Genomic DNA, 13,261 nt, shown 5'->3' on the forward strand with positions numbered 1-13,261 from the left:
AATCTGGATTTATTGGTTAATTTAGGGGTTTGGGCAAATGTCGCACTGCACCGTCGATCTTCTGGAGCCCTGTAATTACAGTCCCGGTCTGCAGCTGCAGGCTGAAGCCCCCTGCTGTATTACCACTGCTGGTCTGAAGGCTCTTTATACGATTTGGGATTCATTTGATCTCAAATAAAATTCATTTCCTGTGTCTGCATTATGTAATAATCCACTCAGACACTTACTGTAATCCGGCCTCTGCCTGTCTGCCTCCTCACCTCCAGGCTCTATTGGCTCAGAGCTGACCACCAACAATGTCAGTGTGTTCGTCGCCTCGGATGCAGGAAACACATGGAGACAGGTGAGGATGCTTTTTGAATGTAATTAGTCTGACACTACAACTATTGTGCATATTCATTTTCCCAAAAATGTTAAAACAGCAATCGAAAATAATTGTGTAAACGACATCCACCTTTAAGCTTCACATCTGGGCGGATGACATTTGAGTGCCGATGTTGTTAGACATCTAACCGGTCAGATTATTGACATTGTTAGTCGTAACAAAACAATCACAACCACTGGAGGACATTCATGCAAGAGCTGCTTACATGTTTTCTATTTCGTAATTACAAAGTGTACTCAGATCAAAAAACAACACGGATATATACAGTATATTTATAAACATACGTACAGTATTTTTACATAACTAATTTCTAAGCAGTGGTTAATGTAGCGTTGTTGCTGGTAGCAATAAATAAGGATCAGGATATGTAACAATTATGAATAATTAAATTATGATTAATAAACTGAATAATTAGTATAAAATAATGATGGTGCTCAGTTTACACCATAAACAGCCATTAGTTTAACTGACAGAATTCAACATAATATTCAAATTTGGATGCCACCAATTAGAAACAATAAAAAATAGACATAAATCAATTAAATCTTAATGTCAGGGTTCTTCTCAAGGTGTACAGGGTCCCATTATATCATATACATAAGAAACAAAAGAAGGACTTGCAAAACTATTCCCATCTTAACACATATCTTGATTATTTAATTTAACCTAATTAATACTAGCTACTTAAATAGTCTATTTCATTCTTCCATATTTGATATAAATCACTGAATAAAACCTGACTGACTAAAGACAGAATGAATTAAACAATCACACAACACAGATAGATAGACATTGTTATCATGACACAGACAGATCTATGTAATCTCAACATTTCAGCACAAACTAGAGTTCTGGGTGAGAGACACAAAGGACAGGGAGGGGTGAGCTGACTACAACTAGGACTAGAATATCAAGGAAAGGTTCCTTTAAGTTGTTGCTTAGTTATGTCCTCAGGAATGTCAATGATCGTAAAACCCACAAAGATGGGCTCATTAAAACATTGAGTGACCCCAAGAGTGACCCCAAGTCCTACCTTGAGTTTCTCCAGGCCTTAGTGACCCATGGGTTGGGGGGGTCATCTTTTGTCACAGACATTTCAGTTTCATCAAGAGAAGTCTGTGGATGTCCGTTACATTCATTTTGATTTCAGTGTTGTTGGCTGAGATCAGCTTCCAGCTAATATACAAACATGTACAGCAAATATGTTATGTTGTTAATATTACAGGCTTACACCTTATAATCATTTGAGTGGCAGCCACTCCACATATGGAGCACTATGAACTGACTGACCTGCTATCACTAAAAGTATCTCCTCCTCACTCACTCTCCCTGATTGGATCAAATAGCCATTTAATCCTCATACACTAGTCAGAGCTTTTTAAGGTTGATAATCAAATTTCTAAATTTCAAGAGTTATATGATTCAGTCCCCGTTCTCACTGGATCCTGGTCCTTTCCATTTTTGTGGCTTGTTTCTAATAAAACAAGGCAATGACACTTTGGAGGTTGATGTAGCGAGTTCTAACCATGTTGTATACGGTGTTTGTTTGCTGTACTTGGTTTACTTGAATGCCACAGTGTGGGTGGTGTTGGACATGCACACAGGAAACAAGCCACTGCAGAGCGAGCACCCTCTTTTTTTCTGTCCCTGCAGATCTTTGACGAGGAGTATGCACTGCTGTATCTCGACCAAGGAGGAGCCTTAGTCGCAATAAGACACACTCCGCTTCCCATCCGACACCTGTGGTGAGTCATTATGACAGCCACCCCATTTGTCACACCATGACTAATACCCTCAGAGGAAGCTCTGAGTCTTAGGTTAGTCAAACAAAGGCAAGTGAGTCTGTCTTCAAACTGGGGGATGATTATATTCTAGTTAGAAACCTAGTAGCCATGGAGAAATCTGCTTTTGCAAATGTTGTTCAATTTCACATTTCTGTGTTTGTGGCCATAATGAGTGAAGTTCTGCTGATGGGTGTTCACTGAGCAGAGCGCCTCACTCATGAATATGAAATACAGTTGTAAGACAAATCTCAGGGTCGTTAGCTGGTGCTCCCAGTCAGCAACAGTGCTGTGTGCAACGTCTGTTTGTGCTCCCAGGTTGAGCTTTGACGAAGGACGTCAGTGGAACAAGTACAGCTTCACCAACACGCCTCTGTTCGTGGACGGGGTGCTGGGAGAGCCGGGGGAGGAAACGCTCATCATGACGTGAGTGAGACAGATTTGTCAACGTGGAAATCTATCAATCAAAGCAACAGCAGATAGCCTGTGTGTGTGTGTGTGTGTGTGTGTGTGTGTGTGTGTGTGTGTGTGTGTGTGTGTGTGTGTGTGTGTGTGTGTGTGTGTGTGTGTGTGTGTGTGTGTGTGTGTTTCTGTGCTTTCATTTGCCTTAACCCATGCATCTATATCTAAGCCTGCTCGATTAAGCATTTCTGACTGCCTGTTTTCCTTTTCATGAATAAAAGACATTTCTCTCAAGGTCTTCCCAACATCTCCAGATTATGATCACAGGAGATCAATTCTTTGTCAGCCAGTGACGGCATGATCGTCCATTTTGAAAGAAAATGATCACAAAATGCCAGAGAAAACAGACGAGAAACTTTGGTCGAAAGATTTAACAGCATTAAAAAGTGGGACGAGCAGTTAGTTGCCTTTTTATTCAGCGTGTCCTCCGAAGCCAGAGTCATGAAGATTCCTTCTGTGTTCGTTCACATTTATCATTAGAAGAGCCCAGAGCTGGAGTGCGTGCAGGTGGTAGGACACAGCACTACTCCCACATTGCAGCAGAGATTCAGGACTTTGGGATGTGTCACAAAAGGGTTTTTTCGCAGCCATTACATCAATGTTTCAAGACACCTGCCATACATGAGAGACTGACAGTAGGCTCTGCAGTCAACTCTACAGGAGAGTGATGGGGCGCAGCTGGAGAGACAGAGAGGGAGGGAGGGGAGAGGATAATGCACAGCAATAGCCCAGACCAGAACAAAATGGAGCGGGGAACAGCGGCAGTGTAAAGACAATGCTGGCAGGTTTGCACTGAAAGCAAGTTCCTCCGGCACGGAGCCTCTCAGCTGGAAGACACACCATTAGTTTTCATAAGACCATCATGCACTGTTTTCTTATCAATTTGTACTCATTTTTACAGTAAGTGCCTGTCATGGTCGGGTGCCTCGAGAGCTAATTGACAGATTGATTGTGATAAATATGTTGGGGTATAAATGCTGAGAGGGGTCAGTGCAGAAAAACACACCCACTCATTTAAGCTGGAGATGGAATATTTATCTGGTTAGTCTAATAACCTTGGATTCTGTTTTGTTTTTGACCATTGAAGACATGTATATTTATTATGATTAAGCTTTCAGAAGAAATAAGGTTACTCTTTTCAAAAACAACATATCAGTTCAAACTTGCTATGCAAAAAAGAAAAAGTAAGATGTAAGGATGCCAGATTTGGCATCATATTCCAGGTTCTGACATCAAGTGGAAGGCTGGTACTTTTATATATTCATTCACTGTTAACAAATCCCATGTAAAGTCCAAAACCAACAGACTGACGTCAAACTGCGACACTGTTAGTTCTTCTAAGTTATATTCCCGCACGGGGAGTAAAGAATATTTGTTGTAGTGCGTTTGTTGGGGTCTATATTCAGCAGTGGATCAATCTTTATGTTTTTATGGCTGCAGGACAGTGTCTGTTGGATCAGCTTATATAAACTACAGCGTGCGTGTGTTCATGGTTCAACAGTGTGGCTCACTTGTGTGCTTTCAATAGCTTTTGCACAATAATCAAGCTCTATGGCACAGAGGAAGAAGATATATCTTATAAGAAGGATCAAGACGTGTTGGTTTTGGTCTTCTTGTACAATAAGGGAAAAACATAGAATGCACCAAGCCTAATCTTTATATATTCTGTTGGTCATTTTCTGCAGCTTGTTTTGTATGTAACAAGCATGCATGGCTATTTTCCAGGATATTCGGCCATGTCAGTCATCGCTCGGAGTGGCAGCTGGTGAAAATAGACTTCAGGTCCATCTTCAACAGGAGGTGTACAGAGGCGGACTATCAGACGTGGCACCTACACAACCAGGTACAGAACATGCCAGCACAGACTGGTTTATCACTCGCCACGGTTGGTGAAGAAATGTACCCCTGAAACACAGATGGAGGACAATCTTCAACTAAATTCACTTGAAGAAAACTTCAACTCCATTGAACTGAAGAGAATTTGATGATCTAAGGTCAATGTGACATCACAAAAAATGGTTTTGGCCTAACCCAAAAATGAATCGGGAATTATTTATTTTCGATGATCTCCTGGTGACAAATATATTAATTGCCCTTATGAAAGGCGGCTAGTCGACATGTTAGGTCTGTTTCAGTGAAATTTTGCAGGTTGAGCCTAACTGTGTGCTTCAGTTAAAATATTTAGATCATGCTGCAGATGAAGGGAGGCTGTCTGACTCTTTTCTAAAGCAGATCCACACTGATTCTTTGCTCTGCATCATACACAATAGCATAGGCCACTATGCAAAATGTGTAACACTTAATCGTACCAGCTGCCTTTAGCATGCATATTAGTAGTACATTAACTCTTTTAAATATAAAGCATTTATTATTGCCTTTTTCTGCATGCATACTCAACAAGCACTAGGCCATTTACTAAGAGTTTTCCCTCAATAACCACCTAATGACTGGTTATTGATAGATAGTAAGGACGTCACTGAACATAAAATAAGATCTTTATATGCTTTGCTCAGTGTAGGCCTAATTAAGTGGTAGCATTCTTATGGAACAAAACACAATACTACAAGTGTCAATAGTGTCAGAATGACTCCTCTTCACCCTTAACACGTAATGAAATCAATTAAAGCACACAACTACTGCATTTAACAGACACTATTCTAAGTGATGGAGGTCTATCAAAATGTACAGGGTCTAATTTCATTCAGTGTTAGAAGAACAAATTCAGCATATGTGCAAATATCACCTTTATTAATTAATTCAAATCTGTTCAATTTAACTTGTAAACCCCAAAATCAAAAATTTGCCTCAGAGGGCTTTACAATCTGTGCACATGCGACATCCTCTGTCCTTCCCTCACATCGGCACAGGAAAAACTCCCCTAAAGAACTTTTAACAGGGAGAAAAAAAAGGAAGAAACCTCTGGGAGAGCGACAGAGGAGGGATCCTTCTCCCAGGATGGACAGAATGCAATAGATGTCATGTGTACAGAATGAGCAGCATAACAGAGATACAACACATTCAATGTATATGACATAAATGATTCATATAATAAGAGTAGTAAGAAGATTAATGATGGAAAAAATGAAGACTACTAACAATAAAAGCAGCAGTGGATATAGTTGAATTATAATAATGATATAGGGAATAATAATAATAATAATAATAATAATAATAATAATAATAATAATAATGGTAGTAGTAGTGGGTGTCAGCAGGGCCACAGCAGGAGGCACGACCACGATTCCTGGAAACCTGCAAGGCAAGAAAGCACAAAGACTCCGGGGAAGAAGCAAAGTCAGTAATGTGCATAAATAGGACATGAATACATAAAGATGGAGAGAGAGAAGAGGAGAGAGGAGCTCAGTGTATCCTAGGTAGCCCCCTGCCAGTCTAGGCCTATAGCAGCATATCTATCTATTAATGGACCACTGAAGAGATTATGAATCCATGAAAATATTTGTTTCAAGGTAATAGACCTGTGCATGTCAGTAGACCACATTTTTTTCAAAGTGTAACCAATTTCTTCACCCTATGTCACTACACATTCTGAGTTAGAAAAACACTATTAACACGTCTAGCTTTTTGTTTTGTTCTATGAGAATAGACCATATTTATTCAGTGAAATCAAGGAACAATGACTATTTTTGTGGGACTACAATGTTATGAGGCCCACACTGAGCAAGGCCGGCCCATTCTCATTCCCAGGGCGTCATACTGGTGCTTTGTCATGCTGCTTGGTTTTATGACGTTGTAGAAAGACTGAAAAAAACGAACATGGGACTCACAACCAGGAGACCACTGTTCGAGTCGTAACTTATTACACCTTTATTTTTGTCAGTCACTTCTGGTGATTAGTTTTGTAAGTTTTGTAAGAGATGTTAGTCAATGACATTAAGGTCAACCTTCACAGTTTCCTAAACCGAAGTGGTTGTGTTTCCCAGACCTAACGTTCTGTTAGAAATGTAAGTTTATTTTGAAAGGACTTTATTCATGTAATGAGAGTATATTGACACTGCGCCCGACACAAAATCAACACCAGAGGGGTAGTTGGTGCATCAATATCCGATACCGAGGGATAGTGACCAAGCAGCAGTATTTGACGAGTTGGGAGAGAGTATGTTGAACACACGCGTATCAACTGCAAAAACGCTGTGCTCTGCATGGGAGTGTTTGAGGGTCAAAGAAAAATTGTGAAAAATAAATAGTGCTATAGGTAACATACAGGGATTGATTTCAGACGCAGTCTATCTGTCTAATGTCAGCAGGCTTAGCTTATGAATGCACTTCAATTCCAAATCCCTAAAGAGGATCTAAGTTTTGACTTAATGAGCTATTATTCCAAAATAATGTGTCAATCCCTTCATGGAAAATGAAATCATCTAAAATCATCTAAATTCTTCTGTGCGTCTTAAGGTTGGGTTGATACAGACGTTAGATTGAGCAGGACACCAGGCAGCAGCCTCAGGGTGATGTGCGATCACTGGCTGCTTTATACTGGCTGCATAGTGAGTGGACTAAACCTGGACGTTTCTCGGTTCCCAGAGCACTTATGCAGATTTTCCAGCCACGTCTGCCGATGCTCTGAGTGAACCGACTCTAAGCCCCCTGCATACATTAAACCTGCCCCAAAACCCCTCAACCTGTTCGGGCATGAAGCCAAGCCAGCGAGCCTTTATTCATGGCCCGATTCTGTAACTGGTTGAGACAACCATATGCTCAGAGCAGGCTAATGATGAAAGCATAGGGTTAGGGTTAACAGGGCTAACCTGCCTAAATATAGAATAGTGCAGATCATAGTCTGCTGCAAGAATGAACTGAACACCTCCTCAAAACAGAGGACAAGGCTTGTGTTTATTTAAGACCAGAGGGAAAGTTGAGGACATTTGCAGGAGCTGGTAGTCTATTCGTGGTTTCCAGGTTTTTTAAGCATCTCACTACTGACACCTAATGCACAAACACAGAATGTTCTGGTCATGACAACAGAGCAGTAGTGTAGCGTGGAGGATGCAGTGAAACAGGCTGGTTTCATCTTCTCCTGTTTTTTTGTAAGCCAACTGATTTTAAATTCACTTCGTGCGCATAGATTCAAGGCTAAAAATGGATTGGATGCTGGCAGCTTTTGCGACTGAAGCTCCTTCTTACTCGTTCATCTCAATGTCACCAAAAAAAGAAATCTCTAAAAAAGAACTCAAGCAGCACAAGCTACAATGTGACACTTGCGACGCAGGAACAGTTAAGAACACCACACAGCACGAGGCCATAAATATTCGCTGAGCAGAAATGCAAGGCAACGGTGCTTTTCACACACATGCTCGGTTGCATAGTGTGAATTATTAATGGTGGCAAGTTACAAAAGCAGCTCATTTTTGAAACTCTCTCCTCCTGGTTCGCTCCTGAAATCGGGCCTGCAGGGCGAGCCGTGCCTCATGGGAGTGAAAAGAATCTACCGGAAGCTGAAGCCCACGTCCAGGTGCGTTATGGGAAAGACGTACTTTGTATCGATGACGTCGGGCCCCTGTGATTGTACAGAGGCTGACTTTGAATGGTAAGGATAGTTTTCTTTTTCTCCATCCTATATTCAGACCCATTTGCCTTCTTTTCCTTCATTTTGACTGTTCTTTTTTGAGTCCGTCTCTTGTGAGACCCCAAAAAACAGACACTGTCCATAAAAAAACAATGTGCAGGAAATTATGATGCAATATGTGTGCTGGTGGACGTCACACACACAGCCACTTTGGAATACTACCACCATAAAAACTTCAAAGAGGAAGCAGAATGTTTTTGCTTCTTGGGATTCTCTCACTAGCAGCAACCTTGTAGTGCTATCCAGACAACTTGGAGGTCGGAATTTTTCCCTGTTCAAATTTTCAGCTTCCAAACCTCCAAATGTTCCAAGAACAGGAAGCCAAAGGTAAACAAAAGCCATGGCTGACCGCGACATATTGATGTTACACCGAAAAACTCTTGCAGAGAAGATAACATTAAGAGATTACCTGAAATATAGGGACATATTTTGACCTTACTTTACATGCAGAACCGCTTTTGCTGTTTGAAAGTATGTATTATAAAATAATAAGATAGATAAGTTTAGTTGATAGTTCAACCATTTTCTAAGGCGCACTGCTGTGACGTCAGAAAACTGCTTCGTCGTTGTCGGCGTCAATGGATTTGCCCCAAGTTTACAAGTAGAAACTGTGACTTTGAATGGCGTTCATTGTACTTTTACTAGTAACAGGTGGTAAATCTAATCCGTAAAAAAAATGTCTAAATCGAAAGTGTTTTAATTAAAAACAAACACACTAAATTCAGATTATCTAATCCTATGTCTGGAATGAATACATTTTTGTGTAGTTTGTTTATTCATTTCCAGACACTGATTTTGTAGCTGCTGCCAGTGACTATTTTCTAAGTGCAGTTACAGAGATTGTTTTTCCACCTTCCCTCAACCTGCTTTCTTTGAATTATCAGCAGTATTAATGTTGCTTTTCTTTCTCGCTTTGGATCCAAATCTGCAGGTCTCTCGAGCGAGGCAGCTTTTGGAATAAGCACCATAAAAACCATAAATCACCAAGCCTAATCGCTTTCATTAACAATCACAACACTTTTGCATCTGTGTGCATGTCGCACTAATTGGGGCAATTTGTCCCAATCATTTTGGGGACACAGCGCTGCTCAGACTGATAAGTTGTAGGACAAAACAACTGGTGCGCTGTTTAAAAAGCACCTTTAAAGGTGCAGAGAATAGTCGATGTAACTTCTGTGAAGTCGATACTGAAAGACTCATTCATGACTAACTAATAACTAAAGTTTTTTTCCCACAATTCCGTAAGAGAATGACAATATCCAATATGTCAGAAATACAGAGCAGCGGATCTTTTTCAGCTGGGAATATATTTATTATCTTTCAATTGATTTGTCTGTCAGAAATAATGGTCATTTTAAAAGTACGTGCTCCACTCAAAATAGTGTTTCTCATTATTTCTTTTTTTTATATTCCAAACAGCACCAGGTATATTTGCCATATGTTTTATCCCGCAGTGTTCCTCCATGGTTTCTGATTGGATAACTTTTTCAGTTTTTGTCTTCTCTGATCATTACAGTGACTATGGCTACGAGAGACGAACCAATGGCAAGTGCACCCCCGCCTTTTGGTTCCATCCATCAACCATGTCCAGGAGTTGCACCAAAGGGTTGACTTTCCTTAACAGCACAGGGTAAGCACTGGATGAGTGCAGACTAGAATCACTGCACATATTCTCCATAGCGACTCACAGCCATTGGGTAAAATGAACGATGCTATTGAGTTGCAAGCTGTGGGTACATTAATTAGTTTCTCAGGGACAATAAGGACAGGCTGAAGATCAAACATGTATAAACCACTGGTACTGATCTGCTGTGGGTGAGGTATTGTTTGTAAGGCATCTTTGAAAAGGCTCTAAATGAAAGAGTCTGTATCCCGTTCAGTGTGGCTGGGTGGCTCAGTGGTAGAGCAGGGTCGTCCTCCAATCAGAGCATCGGTGGTCCGATCCCCAGCTCAGGTAGTCCATGTCGATGTGTCTTGGGCAAGACACTTAACCTCTAGTTGCTCCCTTGTGAAATGTAGTTAGCGTCCTGATGTGCAGATGGCAGCTTGCATGGTAGCCCCTGCTATCAGTGTATGAATGGGTGAATGATGACATGTAGTGTAAAAGTGCTTTGAGTGGTCGTAGGACTAGAAAAGTGCGATACAAGAACAGTCCATTTAAGAATGTGCAAAGTATGGTTTTCCTAGATTACACTCTTTCATTTCAAAATCAATGTTCAGGAGCTTTTGGTAATTAAAAGTTTTCAGCAAACATGGGCTAGAAGTGCTTAAAGTGCTGAGAACATTTTTGGAATTTGAACATCTACAGCTAGTTTTAAAAATACATGTTTTGGGTTAAATCCAAAGTTTTAAAAAGCAGCAGTGACTCACATTTCCGTCTCGTCCTCAACGGCAGCAGGAGATTATGTGACTGGAGCAGAGCAGTGGCAGCTCTGACAGACAGACTTTCAGTTAATGGAGCTGGAGCAACTGCCCCTTCTCCCCGACAGATCAGCAAACTTTCTGTTGCTATAGTTACACTGATTACACTCAGTAGCACCAGCCCGCCGTGACTCTCGTCGCCTTGGTTTGTGCTGGCTGATTGGACTTGCTACAGCGTCTAACTGAAGGGTTGTCTCCCGGAGCCGCCCGCCGCCTGCAGGACAGACTAGCAGGTTAAGACTGGCTGGGGATGCTCATTTCAGTCAGGCTGGTCTCATTCAGCATTCATAGCTATACATAAGAAAGATAACATGTCATAATTATAGAAATCCCAATAAATTACGTGATTATTGTCACGTAACTTGCATACTTTAGTAATATAAATAACTTTAACACTGAGCCCAAACAACAATGTTTTCCTGGACCTAACTAAGTTGTTCCATTTCCTAAAACTAACTAAGTAGTTCCGTTTCTTAAAACTAAATAGTTTTCTTGCCTAAACGTAACTGAGTTTTCTGTGAAGTATGTCTTTTGAAAAGACCATATGGAAGTAATTGACACGTGTTGCTGACTTTTATAGGAAAATGCATGAGAATTGAGCAGCAACTTCTCATAAGATATCATACGAACCATTTTTTGAGGATAAATTGATTCAGTAGATACTCTGCTATACTGTAGCCTCTTCACATTCTGTTGATCGTTTTTAAACAAAACTTCTGGCCACATATAAGGCATTGTATCTCTAAGCTTTGTGTGTTTTTACACCTCCAGCTACAGGAAAGTGGTCTCTAATAACTGTACAGCTGGAGTCAGTGTGGAGTATACAGCCAGGAGGCAGCAGTGTCCTACCCAAGCACCCAAAGGTCTCCACCTGGTCACCAGTGAGGGAACGCTGACAGCCACACTGGGCACCAACGTCACCTTCCTTGTGTTTCTGGAGGAGGTAAGCTGTTTTCTGAACTTAAATAAATGTTATTATATTCACAATGTAAATATGAGTTAACAGTCTGAATTATCAGTATTTTCTACATATACCAACATTACATATTTTAAGTAAATCTTTTGGAATGCAGTATTCCCTATGATGAGACTGTCACATCGGTGTGACATTCTGACACCAGAGGCACTTTGTCTCTTCCCTATTTAGCTCTATATACGTGTTCTTCTTGGACCACTGACCATGGATATATTAACAGAGCTTGATACCGGGCCACATTGCTGCTAATATGTCCCAGGGGCCACTTGCAGTATGACAATGAAACAAGCTCCTGTGGCCCATAAAGCGTTTCCCCCATAGACTGCTATGATGAAAGAGAAGTCTTTAACACGTTTGACAGGACGGCTCCTACTACAAACCGTCTTCTCTCTTTTGAATTATTCATGAAAGGTTTTATGTTTATGAAGCGTCATAAGTACAGAAATGAAATCCTAAAACATGATAAAAACATTGAATGATTTTTTTCTAAATTACAAATCCTACTATTCTGAAGGCATGACCAGGCCCTATTGGTTAGGGTTAGGGTGAGAATATCAGAGTTAGCCAATGAGAAGCGGAGGAGGTTGGATCATGCCTTTTGCCATAGATACAAACAAAAGACACATAGTTTATTGCTCTCGCTCAGAAGGCTTTACAAATGTCCTAGCAATCAACACGTTTTTAGCTAAGATATGCTGTGATATTGAAATTTGATTCAGTAGATCTTTAGTTTAAAACTAGTTAGTCTTACTGAGTATCTTTACAGCTATTCAGAAATGATTTTACAAGTAGGTGGTGCCACCTAAACACAAGGATGCACTCTGGCTCACAGGGAGCAGTGATTCAGCAATAAAGCTAGAAAACCCAGCCACAACCGTTGGACTTAAAAAACAGTAAAAATAGCAACGAGAATGAAAGGATTTTGACTGTAAACACCAGTTTGGTCCAATCCGTCTGAAGTGCCATACATTATAATGAGCAGGACCACAGTGAAGGCTGTGGAAGTGTCAATCTCTAGGACATGGTTGCATATCTATTTCCAAGCTGGACAAAGTGCTCCGTGTTAGAGGAGTGCAACATAAGGAGTGACTTAGAACCTGAGTGACTCTGCGGGCGATAAAATAATAATTATAAATAATAATAACACATTTTATTTGTATAGCACTTTAAAAGGTACTCAAAGGCACTTTACATGGTAAAGACCATACAATAAATTGCAAGAAATTATAACAGAAATAAACAAAACAACAACGAGAAAAAAGACATACAACTAACATCACAGGTTGAAAGCTGATTTTAAACAGACGAGTTTTAAGTGCATTTTTGAAAGTGCCGAGTGACGGGGAATGTCTGAGGTGCTGGGGGAGAGAGTTCTAGAGGAAGGGGGCAGCAGTGGAGAAGGGCCTGTCCCCCCAGGTTCGGTGCTTGGACCGATTAGGGGGTGAGGAGGTTGGCGTCAGTGGGTCTGAGGTTGCGGTGTCGATGTAGAAGGTCAGAAGGTATAAAGGGCGGCCAGGTTGTGAAGGGCTTTGCATGTAGTGAGGAGAATCTTGAACTGTATTCTTTGTTGTACGGGGAGCTAGTGGAGGTTTTGAAAGACTTGGTTGATGTGATCTCTGGTGCGGGAGTAGGAGAGCAGATGGGTAGTGGAG

At 40.9% G+C, this 13,261-nt stretch overlaps 1 protein-coding gene across 1 annotated transcript in view; it reads left to right on the top strand.

The window, feature by feature from the left end:
- LOC129095522 (VPS10 domain-containing receptor SorCS1) overlaps window positions 1–13,261 on the top strand; it is a 157,672-nt gene that overhangs the window by 128,137 nt on the left and 16,274 nt on the right. The window contains exons 12-18 of the mRNA XM_054603998.1: window positions 267–343; window positions 2,039–2,130; window positions 2,485–2,592; window positions 4,354–4,471; window positions 8,040–8,173; window positions 9,729–9,842; window positions 11,405–11,576. Of these exons, the coding sequence (XP_054459973.1) occupies window positions 267–343; window positions 2,039–2,130; window positions 2,485–2,592; window positions 4,354–4,471; window positions 8,040–8,173; window positions 9,729–9,842; window positions 11,405–11,576 (815 nt within the window). The remainder of the gene's footprint in view (window positions 1–266; window positions 344–2,038; window positions 2,131–2,484; window positions 2,593–4,353; window positions 4,472–8,039; window positions 8,174–9,728; window positions 9,843–11,404; window positions 11,577–13,261) is intronic.

This window comes from Anoplopoma fimbria, chromosome 9 (genome assembly GCF_027596085.1).
Source record: "Anoplopoma fimbria isolate UVic2021 breed Golden Eagle Sablefish chromosome 9, Afim_UVic_2022, whole genome shotgun sequence".
NCBI lineage: Eukaryota > Metazoa > Chordata > Actinopteri > Perciformes > Anoplopomatidae > Anoplopoma > Anoplopoma fimbria.